Source organism: Symphodus melops (assembly GCF_947650265.1).
Source record: "Symphodus melops genome assembly, chromosome: 3".
Classification (NCBI taxonomy): domain Eukaryota; kingdom Metazoa; phylum Chordata; class Actinopteri; order Labriformes; family Labridae; genus Symphodus; species Symphodus melops.
In genome coordinates, this window is record NC_136693.1 from 25,745,096 (window position 1) to 25,763,066 (window position 17,971).

The 17,971-nt window shown below is 39.0% G+C and overlaps 1 protein-coding gene across 4 annotated transcripts in view; it reads right to left on the reverse strand.

The window, feature by feature from the left end:
- Positions 1-12,744: 12,744 nt before the first annotated feature.
- phkb (phosphorylase kinase, beta) overlaps positions 12,745-17,971 on the reverse strand; it is a 105,298-nt gene continuing 100,071 nt past the window's right edge. For all 4 annotated transcript variants that reach the window (XM_079340387.1, XM_079340386.1, XM_079340385.1 and 1 more), the window contains 5 exons: positions 16,911-17,045; positions 16,482-16,611; positions 15,235-15,342; positions 14,931-15,071; positions 12,745-14,192 (listed from right to left, as the gene is read on the reverse strand). In XM_079340387.1, coding sequence (XP_079196513.1) covers positions 14,055-14,192; positions 14,931-15,071; positions 15,235-15,342; positions 16,482-16,611; positions 16,911-17,045 — 652 coding nt within the window. In that variant the 3' untranslated portion in view covers positions 12,745-14,054. The remainder of the gene's footprint in view (positions 14,193-14,930; positions 15,072-15,234; positions 15,343-16,481; positions 16,612-16,910; positions 17,046-17,971) is intronic.

Below are 17,971 nucleotides of genomic sequence, written 5' to 3' on the forward strand. Positions count from 1 at the left end.
TGAAAAATAAATCATGAAAAATAAATCAAAAGTCTATGGCACTCTGAAATTTTTTTTTACTATATTTTATTATGACCGAACAGTAAGTTTATTCATTTTCAGTGTAGCACAGACTTGATTTATTTTTTGTGTATGTATACATGTATGTGTGTTGTTGTGACTTGTGTGAAGCATCCTTTGTAGCACCTTTTTACAGTACACCAAATTCTTTTATATAAGCTGTTGCCTAAAGGTAGCCTTACTAACTAACTGTATACATCAAGGGGTGCTCAGTCAGTTAAGTAAAACTCTGTGCATGCGTGTGTGTGTGTGTGTGTGTGTGTGTGTGTGTGTGTGTGTGTGTGTGTGTGTGCTCAGTTAGCACATTTTTACAGATCTGTTTTAACTGTAACCAGGGATTGACTTTAAATATGTCAGACTTCCTCCTAATATCTCTTCAAATCCCTGCGAACATTATGACTCCACGATGGCTCGGGGTAATGACTGTTTATGCTCTGTTTTTACAGTGTGGTTTTAAACAATCAATCTGTTCGGAGGGAGTGTTGAAGCCCAGACTCGTATCCTGTGCCCCAGATCTTTGACTTAGTTCCTTCAGTAAAGAACAGTTATGATAATGAGCCTCTGCAAAGTCCTTGGCTTCAAAATGTGCAGCAGATATTCTATGGAAAGGTCGTGCTGAAAGTGAGGCCAGCAGTGAGAGGTTACATGGATTGAGGGCTCTCTGGCAAGCATGTCCGCTTACATCCTCCCACACAGCAGCACCAAGCATCAAACCATGCAATTTTCATCATCTAAAACACACACACACACACACACACACACACACGCACACACGCACACACGCACACACACACTCAGGCATTTGTCCAGTCTCTAACATTTACTCTGGGTAAACCACACAAGTCGATTTGTACAACACATTTTTAGCACACTTTGGAAAACATTGCGTTTAACACCGTTTACTTTTCAGAAGTCTCATAAATTGAGTTTAACTTAGTGTTACTAACTTAGCAAATAGGTTGGCTTTAATTTTATGCTTAAATCAGGTATTCTTCAAATTATATATTTATTTTTTTCACTCTCATTTGATAGCAAAACCTGATTTTGAGAGGCCAATTTTGTTTAGGAAATCTGGCTGTCTGCATGAACATGTTTTTGGCATGCACAAACAAATGCTCAAACACTGAGACCATAAGCTGCTGTCAGACTGGAGAACAGTCCTCAAAAGACAGTCATGGCCAACCAAAGCAACCAATTTTCTACACTTCTCATCTTGGATTACAAGACGAGTTGACAGAAGAAAATGGGACTTTTTTTTTTTTGCCCCGAATGTCAACAATACATTTAATTGGGAAGAAGTATTCCTTCTTCTTTTTTTTAATGAATCCCCAAAAGATGCCTTAAAGTAAGGTTCACTTTGCATTACACCCAGTATCAAAAGGATTTTTCACACCTTCAACATTATAAACTGTTGAATTACAATGACACACTGTAGAACATTTCTACACTGCAGTAAGTTAAATGACCTTACATCAGCTACTGTTAAGTTGGGCATTTAAAGTGTACAAGTATTACGTATGAATGAGATCTCAAGTGCTTCTCTGACAGAAGTGACGTTGTTGACATTATTGGGATGATCACTAATTACACCTAGTAGGAGTTTAACCCTTGTAGGCATAAGTGCAAAGTCTGATCAAAACCTGGAAAAAATACAACAAAAAATTAATCCAAAACAAACAATTTTGCCAATACATAATCATGATGTACTCAAAACTAGCAAACAGAACATTCCCACTCTGTATGTTTGGTACAAAGTTTGGACCATGGCCTTATTCAAAGGAGATTTTTCTCTGTATGGACCACCTAAAAAAAACCGTAACAGAAATAGTTCATTAGATCAAATGAATTCTAATTGGCAAAGAGGGACATGAATGAGTTTGTGTGTGGTGTGCTGATCTTTGTACTTTTGCTTCATTCAGAAGCTGCTCAGAGTCGGCACTGCACAGGCAGCTGTACAACCTGAGTGTAAACACGGCTCTTTAATCACTTATTCATAGCATTCCTGCTGCCTCAAGGCCACCCTTGTTGGCAAACATGGCTTTGTAAACCAACAACAGTGCACTGCCATTAACCAGTGTATAATGGAGCTGTTTTAATAGAGTATGCATACAGCAACCACATGCATACTCACTGAACAACCAATTAGTGCTCAACAATTTTCAGCGTGTACAGGACCAGAAAATTAAAGTATGGGAACAAACTATGGAAATGTTTTTTTTTGTTTGTTTTCTCATTGGCCGATCTTCACTACAGGGCAAAGCTAAAGCATATTAGTCATTAATCTCATATTTGATTAAATGTTTCACTGTGAAATGGAAGTATACATTTTTCTCTGAAATATGAAAAACTCAGAACACATTATTTATTTTATGATTGTTAGTGTGTTTTTTAAGCTTATTTTGCTCTATCTTACTTCTCTCTCAAACCTTTAACTTTATACTTCAAGCCTGCATTAGAAGTCAAAAGTATGAGGATTAGGGTTAACAACACTATACTGTATATTTAACAAAATAGACCCTTTTCTAAGCCTGGAACTGGTTAGAGCTTTTCTAGCCCGTCAAGCTTCAAACTTTCTGACTTTATTTTTTATTTATGACACGGGGTCCTTGATGTCAAGCCCGTGTATGCAGTGAAAACAGGACAACTCTGCCAGCCAATATGATCAGACGTTGCCAACTTCAAAATGAAGCTACAATTAGCTAAGAGTTTTTTAGTGTATTAAACACACAGTATGTAATTCTGCCACCAGGGGGCTCTCAATTAAAACAATAACAAAAGATGAGGCTTGCCGAGAATCATGGCAACTCCAAACCCACCCCCGATGAAACCAAGTTAACGGTGGGGCGAAACGATAAACATGCGTCTGTAATGGCAGCCACCACCAACGACATGGGTAGTTATCATTATAAAACCAAAGATTTCTCTGGCTTTATAAATGTTTAATACAGTGGTAATACTGATTTGTAAGGTAGTGCATGTTGGTGAAGACTGACATTTTGGAGCTGAGTAATGAATAAATACCCAAAATAGCCAGAAAAATACATCTAAACAATAAATTGTTATTCTATATCTGAAAAGATATCTATGAAACCATAAAAAGCTATCTTCGTAGAAAATCTTAACAATACTATTTTTATTTAAATGACGAAAACTGTTGGCCAGCCATGTGTGAACACCAGATTTAGAGTTTAAGTTTTTTTTAAAACTATTCAGCTGTGTCAGTGAGTGACTTTTTTAAAGAGAAGAATGTATCTCACAGGTGGAGTTAATATCCATGAAGAATAAAATATTGAAAAATACAGAGTTATGTTAAGAGCTAAGCTATATGGCAGGCATCCATTCTGATACAGCATAGGACTGATTTACCAAGTGATTCATTTGGGAGGCTCTGGGTGATGCTTTGTTGGTGTCACAGCTGCCTAATGTTGAGAAATTAAAACATCTGTTCCTATAGGTTAGGTCATAAAGTATTTGCACAAATGAATATCTATTTAATTAAACTGATCAACATTTCTTATTTATATCATAATATGAAACATCATACCACACTCCAGACTCCAACCTGTACAGGCAACATGCCTCTGCCTTTTTGATTTGTTGCTGTCTATTACCATCTTCTGGTGTGTACTGGTAAAGCAGTGCAGAAATAAGTAGCAACCCAACATGTAATAATCACATTTATTTTCCCTGCTTTTATATCGTAAATCAGATCAGATTAGCCACTGATAAGCACAGACAACAGATTTATTTGCATTTTTATGTTTCTTAAATCTAAGATCACAAAAAGTCAAAGAAATGTCTGTAAGAAAAATGATTATTAGACATTATTTCCTATTATTTTTACAAATCAATTTTATTGCACAGCCACTCTATTATACAATGTTTATCTATATCTTCTGTTTTTTTTCTGTGTTTCTTTTGCCCCTACTTGTAACTATTATCCCATCAGAAAAAAACATGATTCTTTTTCAGACCACATACAATACCTACCTACCTACACTATCTGTTATCATCAAATTATACCCAGTGACACCGAAGATGATTAAAAATTAAAAACTACGGCTTACATTTACTATGAAGTGGATTTGAATCCCTCCTCTACCAAACGAGAGATTTCTACAAACAGTGATGTTTTAAGCATTAGGATAAGCATGGTTTGGATGTCCTGCTGTGAAATATGTTTGCAAATGTGTCTCAAAAGGATCCAAAGAATGCAGTTGTCTCATTATCCATAACACAGTTATGGATAAAGTTAACAATAATAACTGATCTATGTATAAATGTGCCACATATTTTTTCCTGGTTATAGGTGGATTTTATATTGTCATTCCATGAAGTACCATACTCATTTGTTCCTGTTTTTATTATATGTATGTTTATTGATGTAAAGTACTTATCGGCTTTGTCTGTGAAAAGTCCTTTAAATAAACTTTATCGGTTTAGCAGGAAACAGCAGCAGGTCTCTCATCAGAACATCAATTCGCTTGTCAACTTGCGCTTGGTCACTGGGTTTTCCCATAACGCTTTCTCCCAGTAAGTGGGAGTCCCTTTTACTGTCAGTGTCTTCTGTCCAAGGTCAGCAGGTTGCACACAACTATCAAGGCCCACTCCAGTTCTCAGTGCCTCTTTCTCATCTTCTGCACTGGGTGCTTGTTAGGGGTTGACTTTGCATGCTGCAGCTGTGTGGGATCAACATTTTCAACACAGTCTTGTGTCTTTACCATTTCTGTCTCATCAAAGCTGTCAAACTGCATGTCAGGGTTTGTGTCTGGGTGATTTTTCTGTGCATAGCCATCTGTGGCCATCTGTCTTGTAGCAGGTCTTCAATGGTTTCATTATACATGTCCCCGTCCTCTCTGTTTGAAATGTCTCAGTACCCTGAATTTCAATCACTTTGGGAAGGCCTGCACCGACATGAACTCATCTTCAGTCTGTGAAGGAGGGAAGAGATAAGCGGTCTCTGTAAGGTGTTTACTGTACTTTCCACCTTGGATGGCAGACAAAAGACAGTCTCATGTATTGCTGCCTTTTTAGAGATCGACTATCTTTGCAAATGAAAGTATTTTGGCAAAGAGTTAGCTTTCCAGCACGTTTAAATTACAATACATTATACAATACATTGGAATAGGAGCCAACTCCATTTTATTTGCTCCCACTGTGCATAATATTCAAGGAATGACATGTAGAAGAAATCCACTCATCTTTCTTTCTTCCTGCAGAGTTCATTGATCAGGGCCTCCACACTGACTGTCACAAATGTCAACATATTTCCTTGTCAAATAAGCAGCAACCCCACTTGGCTTCTTCCTTTAATTAGGTCAATGCGACGTACCATTTCATTTGGCTATAGCTTCTCAAATCAGACTATTTTAACGATTTATTTCATCAATTTGCTTTTGAAACAGGACTTCTTTTTTTAACCCCCCTGTATTTTCTTGTTATTTTTAATGAACAGCTCAGACAACCAAAAATGTGGATACGTTTTGCATTTCATGAAATTTGCTTCTTTCTGAAAATGTCATCAGTGGCCTACCTGTTGTTTATTGACTGTTTCTGTTTCTTTCTGAACATTTCATCAGTGGCATACCTTGTGTTAATTGACGTTTTCCGTTTCTCTGAAAATTTCATCTATCACACAATTGTTGGCAAAGTATTTGTTCATAGTTTGTTTTTTTGTCCATCTCTTCTGTATCTGTCAGTCTGAGATGTTGTTGTTTTTTCTCTGTGTATTTTCTTTGTCTCCTCTTCATTTTTTTTCTCTCCTCTGTATATTTTCTTTGTCTCCTCTTCATTTTTATTCGCCTTCATTTAATGACTTTCTTCGATGTAACAGCCCGTGTAGCCTTGGACATCACATCCATGATGGTGCAGTGAGTGGCTCCAGAGAATGTCTGCTGGTTAGGAGTCCGACATCAGTGTTATGTCTGCCAGTTGGTGACACCTTTGCCTGCAAAGTCCTTGTTGTTTGTCATGAAGTCGAACTGCATCCTCAAAAGATGTAGCTGAGCATTCAGCTTGTCAATCCTTTTAATCTGATTATCCAATGGTGTGAAAGTCATCATCACTGCCTTCCCTCCTGGCACTGGTAGGCCTTCAGCGTATCTGCTATGGCAGTCCAACAGTCAATATCAACCAGACTGGTCTCTAAACTTTGCAATGATATATAGTTAAAGGTGAGCAGTGCATGTGAGAAAACAGAAACTGAAGTCTTGTGCAAGGATTTGGACACCAATTTCTGTAATCTGATCTGTGGATTTCTGCACACTGTACTGGTCAACTAATACATGATGAAATCTGTGGTGGATATTCTCTGTTAATGGAATAGCACATAGCACATTGTATCATATCTCTGTATTGAGACCACATTGATACTCAAAATAAATAGTCAACCAAAGTAATATGTCTTGTATCAGTGGCAGGAAATGGGACTGTAGAAATTGCGTTATATACTTTATGTCTAACTCTTGTAGGCCAGGTTTCTTTCAAGCCTCATGTCTGGCTTGAATTCACTCTTGTCCCACACACCTTTCCCCTCTCTGTCAGCCTCCTACTGAAAAAGATTTCACTCTGGCAGGGTCAAGAGTTGTGGTACTTTCCCCGCAGTCTCCTCACAGATTTCTCATAGTGCTTAGTCTGAAACACACTGCTGCTGTTGAGAAACACACTCACCACCGAAGGCTGGGAAGCAGTGTCCTTCACGTCATCCTCTTCTCTGTTCTCATTTTGTCCCCTACCTTTTTCCAATTTCCTGTCGGCTAGTTCCATCAGTGCTCATGTGCCACATCTTCCCATGTTTACTCCTTACACTTCCCTTCCTCCCTAGCTTTCTCTGCTCTCCCTCCTGGCCTCCTTCCTAAATGTGCAGAAAGCATTAACCCTCACTTGGATCCAAACCTTGTTGGGGGAGAGGACTACATTTCTTCTGTAAGTGTATCACTTGTCTCAGAAGTGTCCACACTGGAGAGTGTTGCTTAGACATCCACATTTATCTCACTTACATTACATCTTCCTACAGTTGTGTCAGGCCAGACACACAAAGAGGGGGGATAGTAACGTGTGTAATTCATACATGCACGACCTGGCTGTGCACCCTGTCATTAACCTCACACACTTCCCTTTAAAGTCAGTTACCACATCTGCTCAAACCTGCAAACTAGACAAGATAGTAAAAAAAATGACAATAGATAGATAGATAGATAGAGAGAGAGAGAGAGAGAGAGAGAGAGAGAGAGAGAGAGAGAGAGAGAGAGAGAGAGAGAGAGAGAGAGAGAGAGAGAGAGAGAGAGAGAGAGAGAGAGATAGATAGATAGATAGATAGATAGATAGATAGATAGATAGATAGATAGATAGATAGATAGATAGATAGATAGATAGATAGATAGATAGATAGATAGATAGATAGATAGATAGATAGATAGATAGATAGATAGATAGATAGATAGATAGATAGATAGATAGATAGATCTATAGATAGACCATTTAAAAAGAATGCATACAATTAGCTGTAGTCATCATGTATTTGTTGTGGGGCTGCTGGTAAGCTGACAGAAGCCCATTTGTGAGAACGTTGCATGTTCTTCCTGTGCATGTGGGGTTAAGACATGCTTGTCTTGTCTTGTCTCGAGATAACGCCTGTTATGAATTGACGCTATATAAATAAAGATTGATTGATTGATTGATTCTGGTTCTGGTTGATGGGCCTCTAAATTTACCGGAGGTGTAAATGTGAGTGAGGCTGGTTGTCAGTCCTGTGAATGACTGGCGAACAGTCCAAGGTGTACACCGCCAGCTGGGATCTGCTCCAGCCCCCTGCGACCATGAACTGGGAAATAGATAATATAGATAGAGAAAATAGATCGCTTTTTATAAGACTACATGTGTTTCCAATCTGTACCCTCTCTCTTAACCTCTGTTTTTTCCCCCCATATTTAATATCTTAAAATAAAAAAAATTGATGGCACTGGCTCAAAGATGAAGATTAAGTCCATCACTATTGTAATGATAATCATTACCACTACTGAAAGGATGCATGAAAGTGTTTTTTAAGGTGTGCATGTCTGAAGATTTACTGGACCAGTGGTGAATGAGGGAAAGGTCTCATCCACTTTGTTACTGTGGCGCTTAGGCCTTATCAATCTGTGAGGAACAATCAATGGGAGTTGTTAAGTAAATCCAAGCTGTTGTTTTTGTCGTGTCATTTCAGGTCAGGCTGAAGTCCTTTAAATACAAGTGTCCCTTTAGTTCAACCCTTTTGCAAAAATGGGCGCCAGTATGCACAAAAGGTTGCACTGAGATTGTTGGCTAGTAATTTAAAAAAACCCATTGCTGCCCCTAAATGCAGCCAAGCAAGTCTGTTATGCACAAGAGTGTTTGCCTTCATAGAGCATAGTTAATTCAAGTGTCCTCACATTCAGTCACAGATGTCCTTCTCACAGGAGCCTAGCAACAATAAACTCAAATTAAGCTATTATTGTGACTGTTGTGTCCAGGGTCGATAAAAATTGGACACGGTCCCATTAGAGTTATAGCTACCACAAGAATCACATTGTTGCTTTTAGGATTAGCTGACCCACATCACATCCTGTACATTACCTTGTCATTTAGCCCATTGTGTTGCCATAACATGCTGATGTTACATTCAATGAACCTTTCAACTCCCCGTAAATTTTTTTTGCAAATATAAGGGACCAAAGTCTGTTTGTTACCTCAAGCTAAAAGTAGCTTTTCAGAATGAGCTACCTTCTGATTAAAGACAGAGACAACACAACCAACCAGTCAAGGTCTGTGCTGGTGTGACTGCATAAGCGGGCTTTGGCTTGCTGCCATCGCTGATATGAGATGTTCATGGGTGTCACCTTGGCTCAGCTGATTACAGGCACAGTAATGAGGCCACACCAATGTGTCACAACACAGAAAATGTTAGGGGTAGCCCTGATGCACTGCTGTTACGCTCACCTTCAGAACACAATCTACTTCTCAGTTTTATATATCGACAAAGTGTCATCTTTGGCTGCTGTGGTAATTTATCAAAGTTAAGTTATAGGTGAACTGGTGGCCAAACTTTTTTTGAACAAATCAGTGCAGAGTTTAACTGACCTCATGAAAGGTACACCTTGTGACGGGGCTAGAAATATTCTAAATCTTTAGGATTCATTCTGTTTGAAAACGAAAGAGCCTGTAAAGTTGATCCATCCTTTTGAAGGAGTGGTGATATGTTGGTCCCAATCAAACATAGCTTTGACAAAAACAAACCTTAAAGCTGTATAAACTGAATAAAATGGATTTTTTCGGAAGGACCACCCACCACCACACTGTGCTCTTTTAAGTAACCAATGACTGATGGAGCTCCTTTATGATACATGAAGACCACCTGTGTATCTGCGGTGTAATCCCAAGTGGTTTACCGTCTGCAGACTAAACACATTATTATGGTGTTTTATCTCCAGCCTGGCAGTCATTCACATCTCAGCGCCAGATAACACAGAGGGAGGGGGCAGCAGATGTCTAATGGAGCAGGAGGTGTGATAGAGATGCAGAATGAAGGAGGGCTGCAGGAGAAACCTGATCAACAGTCAGTCAGAGCACTGTGTGATGTCATGTGAGTACAGTTATCTCCATGCTGACATCATGCTGCCACACAGATAGATGCTTATGATGTGTGTACGGAGGTAAAACAACAGTGAAGAGAAATTCTTTCTCACATTTACAGATCATTAATCTGTCAGCACAACACTCAGGAAACCCCAGCCTCACTTTATCTACCTGTGCATATTTGCAACGGCTTAATTTAATTTAATGTAATTTAATTATAAATTACATTATCTAAACTAATGTTTACTGATGAAAATTAATCTAATCACATTTTTAATGATATTGATTGACCCAGTTAAGCACCAATCCCAGGATATGATGGTCATCAACCTCGCCCCCTCTCTCGTTTCCTGCTGCCTCGCCTCACCTCGACTTCATGCAGAAATTTTACTTTAAAAAAAAACAAACAAAGGTCTTGATAAAGCCGCATTGTGCATATATTAATAGCATTTTAGTTTGTAAGAGACGCAAGTTTTTTTTGGTCACCTCTTATGAATGATTACATCTCTTTCATAAATAACCGGAACAAACAAACTCGGGCTACTTTTCACTGTGCGCAGTAAGGCAGAGGTGCCTTACGTTTGCAAAAAAACTGAATGATGCAAGAAGAGCTTTGGGATCAAGATATAAAGTTCCTGATGTTGTTCCTTACTGTAATGCTTCTAATGCAGCTCTCTGTTCCTGTCCATTCAGCTGAACAACAGCACCTCTTGCTGTTTATCTGTAGACCTTCAAGGATGAAACCATAGCACAGCAAAGCTAATGAGAGCTGTAAGCTTACTTGTTTTCTGTATTTACTGAGCATGTTTGTCATGGGCAGCACAGACAAAATACACACATATTATGTATATCAACATTTCTTGTGCAACAGCAGCAGTCATCTTATTCTACAGATTTGCAGGCCAAATAAAGCTCCATTGACAAAAAACAAAATATCCTTTCAGTTGGAAAATTAGTATTTTGGTGTCTGATGGATCCTGCCTGTGTGTTCAGGTGAAGACATAACGTGATGTACATAAATGTTCTGAAATCTCACGCCCTTCTCTGATTCACCTCATGAAGAAACAGATGTACCATCTTCAATAAAAATATATCCAGACCATTTAAGTTTCATTTCCTGAGCTCTGCTGCGACCTAGTGGGCTGATGAGATGTAGCACGTCAGTTTGAGAGTACACAGCCAAGACAATTTGACCCTCTATGCATGTTTTATTCCACATATAATAATGTTAATGAGGAATTTTAATTACTTTGGCTTGTAATTATACAAGCAGGCTCTCCTACTTATGACATATGAATCCTAATGAAAAAAATTCAAAATAATAACTAAAATAAAATGTACACTGCCTATAGTTCAACATATAGCAGAAAGACAGACATACATATTCTGGGAACTTCTCTTTAGAGCTTCAGAGGACATTATTTAAGGGTATTCAAATAAAGTTAAAAAAAAAGTGAAAGGGGAAATCAACCATCCTCTTGAAAGTATTTTATAAGGAGTTGGATTTTTCCTGTAAAATATAACAAATTCCAAAAGTAAAATAATAATAAAGCATGTAATAATAAAAGTAAAAAAAAAAAAAAGGTACAAAGAAAAAACCCTCCCTTCACATTTGTGAGTTCCTTTTTTGAATGTTGAGAGAAACCTGTTTCTCGATGGTAAAGAAGAGATTTAAAAAATATATCAGAAAATGTCAGGAACTCCCCTTCAAAGTCTGCAAGTTGATATGAATTTACTGAGGTGCAGAGGTCATTTATCTTGACTCTGCCTCTCTGGCTCTCGCCCACAACTTCCCCTCTCTCTGGAAGTCAGTCAGCGTGCATCTTTCACTAGGAGATGCAGACTGATGAGGGAAGCGGCAAAATAAGTGGGTGTGAGTGACAGGATTCAATACAACACCAAACACAACCCTCATTGCTGCAGCAGTCACACTGCAATTTAGGTTCAGCTACATGGAAAAAGCTTTAGGCCCATGTGAAGACAAAAATACCATATGTCTGTATTTCATATTCACAAAAGTGTAGAATTGAAGTGTAGTTCTGGAGGCAGGCATGTAAACTGTATTCATTTCAACATTTACTTGACAAATATAACGATCTGATGGTATACAAGTTCATAGAGTAGATTCACAACTTTATAGGATACAGATAGAGCTGATCCCTCTCAGACAATAAGGATATTTGTCCTGCATTGGATGTAGTGTAGTTCATTTACATTTTATATATCTCATACTGCACAAAGTAAATGGCATCATCTTAGTTTCAAGCAATTGCATATCAAGAGATACACATATAAAATGTTACAATATCATTTTCTCTGATCTGCATTCATGCCTCGGCAGAACCTTATCTGAAAAGATTGGGGTGACGCCACAGATATTTAAATGAATGGGAGGCCTGTTTACTGATGTGAGAGAACAATGTTTATTTGTGGCTAACTCTGTTTTTGATATATGACTGTAAAGTATAAAATCCCATTTGATATTACAGACTTGCAAACCATTCATGATCATGTTATCACCGGTTAAAACGTGAATGAAGAAAGAGAGAAGAAAACAATGTCTTCACGAGGAGGGTTGGTTCTTGGCTTAAAATAAAAAAAGACAGTTTTAAAAAAAAAAAAGTATGTCAGTAGTGTAAATAAGACTGTTTTATAACGTTCATCTGACTGACATAAGGGGGGTGAAATATCTGCTGGAACTAAAAACATACATTAGCTGGCTAAAAAACGACTCCATGGTCAAAGATCCACATCATAGGCTGTAAATAATACTATTTATTTGATTTCTATGATGCACATCAAAGATGCACCAAAACTATGCAAAATCTGAATTGGATAAACTTTTGGATGTTATTTGTTTATACCATTGAAGGTTTGGGATTTTTTGGGGTTTAGTCCATCGTTAATGGGATATCTATAAAGAGAAGTGCACTGCTCTTCTTCTTCTTCTTCGTCTAATGTTGAGGATATTCAGCATCTGATGCATAAAAAACACATCACTGCCTTTTTGTTCTATAATCTCTACTTTCCCCCCATGTGTAATTCATTCATACTTTGTAAAGGTAGATAGACAATAAAGTGACACAGACACAGTTTCAAAGTGGATAAATGTATTTCTTGAGTTAAAAATATTTCTCTGAAGACGACAGTAAACAACACGCACACACTCAGTGAGGTTTTTTTTCCCCTTCAACCTGAGGATGTCAGCAGTCTCTTCTGTTGCACACATTCACAATAACAGCATGTTCTAAACATTTCGTCATTCAATGGACTTCCCATGAGACGACATCATTGTCATGCAGATCCCTATACTGTGTGAAACGGGACGCTCAAAAATGATTGAGTTGGCGATAACATTCAAAGAAACAGTCACAGTTATTATAAAGAACAGTTCTGTCATGCAGCAGACTGCATGCACACAGACAGAGAACACATCAAACAACAAACTTTGACGCATGTTTTTAGTAGAATAACATGTTAGCAGTGTTTCCCACAGGTAGTTATAATGAGGGTGACTACAGTTGGATTTCATCTGGTAACATTTATACAATTATTGATCATAGATGTGATTTCCTGGCAGACTTTATCACTTCTGTTTCTTTTGAGATGTGGAGCATTTCTGCAGCAGGAGCCCTATTTAAGAACCGCCTTTCTCTTATGACATTATTACAGGACAGCTAAAAGGTCGTTAGCTTGAAGTTGTCGATGAAGTCAATTCGTTGGACATTATTCTTTAATACCTAAAAGCCAGGACACAGAATATTTCTAATTGTTTCTAATCAAAGACAAAAATAACATGCTGATTGATTCGCTTTCGTACTGAAAGACCTGACTGACACTCTCTCAGGTCTGTAAGTTAAATAAGACGCCAAACTGAGCCTAACTCTGGTGAGAGTAGCATACATCTAACCGGTGACTGTACAGGACATTCCCCGGCAACAAAGTGCACACATGCTAATCTACAGTAGACAAGTCATGAGCATACATTAACTAGCTTGAGGCATTTGATGTAACAAGTCAATAATGGTAGCTGATACGCTACGTAACAGCTTTAGAATTACTTAATAGACGATGCCTAAAATGTTCTAGTAGTCAAAGGACACTGAACTGACAAAACAATAATGTGTATAGAAACAAGGCTGTGGTGAAGCTGTGAGTTTTTATATAAATATGATTTCTTTATTTTAACCTCGATGCAAATTGCTGCTGCAGCTTGCAATTTCTACTCATGTCTAGAAGGAATATGGTTAACAGAAGTGGGAAGATTCACGCCAGAGAGAGGACTGGAGAGGTTAGAGGTTATCTGGTGGATATATGTGATAGATACTCCAGAGCAGACCTCTCAGGACTGTGTGATGACGAAGCTGCAGGAGGCTCAGATCAGGGGTCAAAGTGTTGTAAATCTAGCTAACGGAGCATGGGTCGTCCTTGCAGGGTTTCACATCCCCCTGCAGCAGCTGGATCATCACAGCCTTGGTCAGGTAGCTGGAGGTGCCTCTCTTCCCCACCGGTGGGGTATTGTAGAAAGACTCCATGACATCCTGCAAGAGGAACAACAAAAAGACCTTGTTCAATCACACTATGAAATTGTATTCAATAACATTTTCAAAGCACTCATTAAGTTGTTTAAAGCTCCTGTGAGCAGTTTTAGTTGGTTTGACCGAAATGAAATGCTTTCAGTTTATGAATCTATCAGTGATTCATACATGTAACATGTGATGAGATTTCTTTAGTAAACAAGACGAAATCAGCAAAGGCATAAGAAGTACTGATTTGTCCACAGTGGTCGCTGCAATTAACATAAACCTAAAGCTCCTCACAGGAGCTTTAACTTAATCGTACTTCAGGGATTTCATAAATCTGTACTAAATGGGAACACAGTTAGTATAAGAGGACTCTTAGAAGGTGTATTGGTTTAAAGCGTCATTCTTTGGGAAACACTGATTTAGGATTTCTGTTTAAGAAATACTTCATCTTTGATTTTGTTCCGAAATTGTTTGACTCGATCTCTGATACTTTTGTCACCTGCCAGACTGAACATTTGAGCTGTCTCTTTAGTTTTGTGAGGAGCAGTCTAATGGCGTGAGGCTTTCTACAGGTCACATTCAAATTCAAAAAAAGTCAAAACAAGATGGATAAAAAAAGATAAGAGCCGTTTGTTTTCTGATGAAAGGACAGCCCTCTGTAGTTACAACATGTCATGACACAGTCACACTTTAAGCTTTTTGTGGACCCTAAGAAGAATGGAAGATGGTGGATCCTAATAACCTCAACTCTACCTGTTTCTCCATGCCTTCAAAGCGGCTACATTCCTTCTGAAAGTCAGTAAAGGCCTCCTTCACCAGACCATCCAGATCCACCCTATCGCTGAACTCCAGCTCCGGGTTTCTCTCCAGCACAATGGACACCACCATCAGTAACTACTCACAGAGTAGAGAAAAATGACAAGGCTGTGAGAAAAGGCTGTGGTCTGTCTTCCTATACTGCTAGGAAGACAGACCAGAATGTCTGTGCAGTAAAAACGTGTTTTAAATTAGATATTTGGCAAAATCTGTGTTTGATTGAAGTCATCAGTTATGTTACCTCTACTATGATTTGTCTGTACTCAGGCAAGACGATGTTCTTCAGAGTGTCCTCCACCAGCAGAGAAAAGTTCATCTCATACATGGTCATGTCGGACAGCGTAGGTTGCTATAGAGAGAGAGAGTCAGACATAAAATATAATTCATATTTTGATGATGTTCTCCTGATCTCTGACTCCATCACGATGATAACAGGAGAGTGTGGACAGCCAAATCCTCATCTCCCTGCCCTTTGCACAGTATGTCGAATTGTTTTGCCAAGTGTAGCTAAGTGCTAGCACCACAAGCTTTCACCTGACAGGTTAACACAAAAGAGCAGGCACATTAACTGGAGCTACAGCCCCAGCGAGTGACAGGAGGCAGTGTTACAGCTTAGACACAACATTTGCCTGACATTGTGGGTCAATTGTTCAATTGCTTAACGAGTTTTCAGACTTGGGAATAGTCATTCTTGCTAAAATCGGACTACTTTACGAAAATGAACTCAAGCTAGTCAGAAGTTCTATTTTGGTATTTTTTTTAGGTCCACTAGAATATATCCCATGGTTTAACCCAAACTGAATCAGTTCATCTGCATTAGAAGAAGATGAAGAAGAAATTTATAATTTTTGTGCCGACTAATGAGGGGGACAAAAATGCACCAGTGGCCTAGCAGGTTATAAATTCTTTTAAATTTCATAATCCCAGAGGGGGAAATTCTGGTTCACACTCTGTTAATTTAGAGACATGCTTCTCACACACAGGGCTGAACCACACACATGCGCAAGCAGGACTTGGGGACATGCATTATTGGAGAGATGTTAGAGTGTGGAGGCAACCCCTCTGGAGGCGCCCCCTGAGCCGATGGGGGTTCAGTGCCTTGCTCTACCGCACCTCAGCGGTGCTCGTGATCTGGCAGACCAACTTCCATATCTTGGTACGCATTGGGACTTGAACCGGTGACCCTCTAGTTCCCAACCCAAGTCCCTACAGACTGAGCTACTACCACCCTGAGCCAGGTCAACCACTAGGCCACCAGTGCCCCTTTTTCAAATACTGTCGAAAGTACAAACAAATCCACAGAAAGACCAACTGTTCTTTGAATTTTAAGGTTATCTCTAAAAGACAATATCAAAGAGTCTTTAAGGAGTATGCAATTCAAAACTCTAGTCTTCAGTTACCTGTAGCTTTGTAAAGCAGAAAAGAATTAGTGTCTCATTTAAGCAGCCTGGGAGGATTTATCTTGTTTCATTAATGTGCAACAGGTACCTGTGGAAGGTGACTCCCAGCCACCAAGATCCCATTGGGGGTCCTCTCCAGGATCTGCCACACACGATCATAAAAACCCAGAGGGGTCCTGTTCAGAGAGCCGTCAATCTGACGCCTGTTCAGCCAAGACCTGGAGCCAAACAAGGGGGATACTGGTGAACCAAGTTTTACATTTGGGACAGATATATTGTGCAGCCCCTGTGCTCGAGGAAAATCTCTACGAGTCAATGTGTAATAGATCAGATGAGATGAGATAAAACTAATTCCCATGGGGAAATTGGATGGCTGCAGGGGCAGATTATAAGATATGAGTGTAGACACTACAGAGGAAGAAATAATTAAAACTCAGAAGATTAAATACATGCACTGAGATAAAGGCGTGGAAGAGGTGTGACTCTGAAGGGATTAAAAGCACATGATGAAGAGTACCTGCCCGTGTGCTGCGGCTGCAGGACGTCCAGCAGGAGCTGCTTGATGTCACTTGGAGACAGTTGGTGGATGTCCTGAGGTGGCATGTCTCCCGCACGGATCTTCAGCTCATGTTTCATGGCCTGGACAATCCATCTGCAGATCCACAGAGACAGTTCATTCACAAAGCAAAGAATACAGCTCTCATTGGGGCTGATGGTTTACTTTGAACAAGGACGTTCTTTTTTCTGTCGAATTTTTGGGTTTTCTCTTTTGTTTTGGCGATTCTGACTTCAATCTCAGAATTCTGAGATTAAAGTCAGAATTCTATAAAAGTCAGTGGCCCTAATCCTCTTCTGTACATTTCCTCTGATATATGAAAATTCTGAAACTTTTTTAAAACTACATCTCCTTGTGCGCAAGATCACCTGGATAAGAGCCGTTTGTTTTCTGATGATCTAGGGTTCATTTATCCAGTCACAACTATGACTCTTATCTCTTGATTTTCTTAGATTGGCTTGGAAAAAGAACATGAGTAATGGATTAACAAGGAAGAGGTAAAGAGGCGGACAGGGAGGTGAACACTCAACATTTGTATGCACCTTGCATTATGTGTCCCAACATAGATTCTCTTATGGGACAGATGTGAGGAATAAACTGCATATGCTTTTTGGATGTTTGTCAGCTTGTTTAATATCAGTGTTACACCTGATGTATGGGCTGTATTTGAGGACCCACTTCCATGATGACAAGATTCAAACATTTCAGATGCTCATTAACACTATTTATGCAGACACAGGCAAAACCTCCTACATAAACAACACTGAGCGCTAATGTAACACAATCCAGCGCTGTAGAGACTCAGATTAGAATTGGACGATTCACTTAACTAATGTATTGACACTTTGTGACTCTGCAGAGGCCTAGAATATACAATTTGAATGATGCTATGAATAATGTGGGCTGTTGAAAGTTTTATTTCAGCACTTAAAAGAGGCCAAAAACAAAAATTGATTCTGCAATCCCCTGAGCAGAGAAATAAAGCCAATTCACAAGCGACCAAAGCTGCAGTTCCTGAAGTG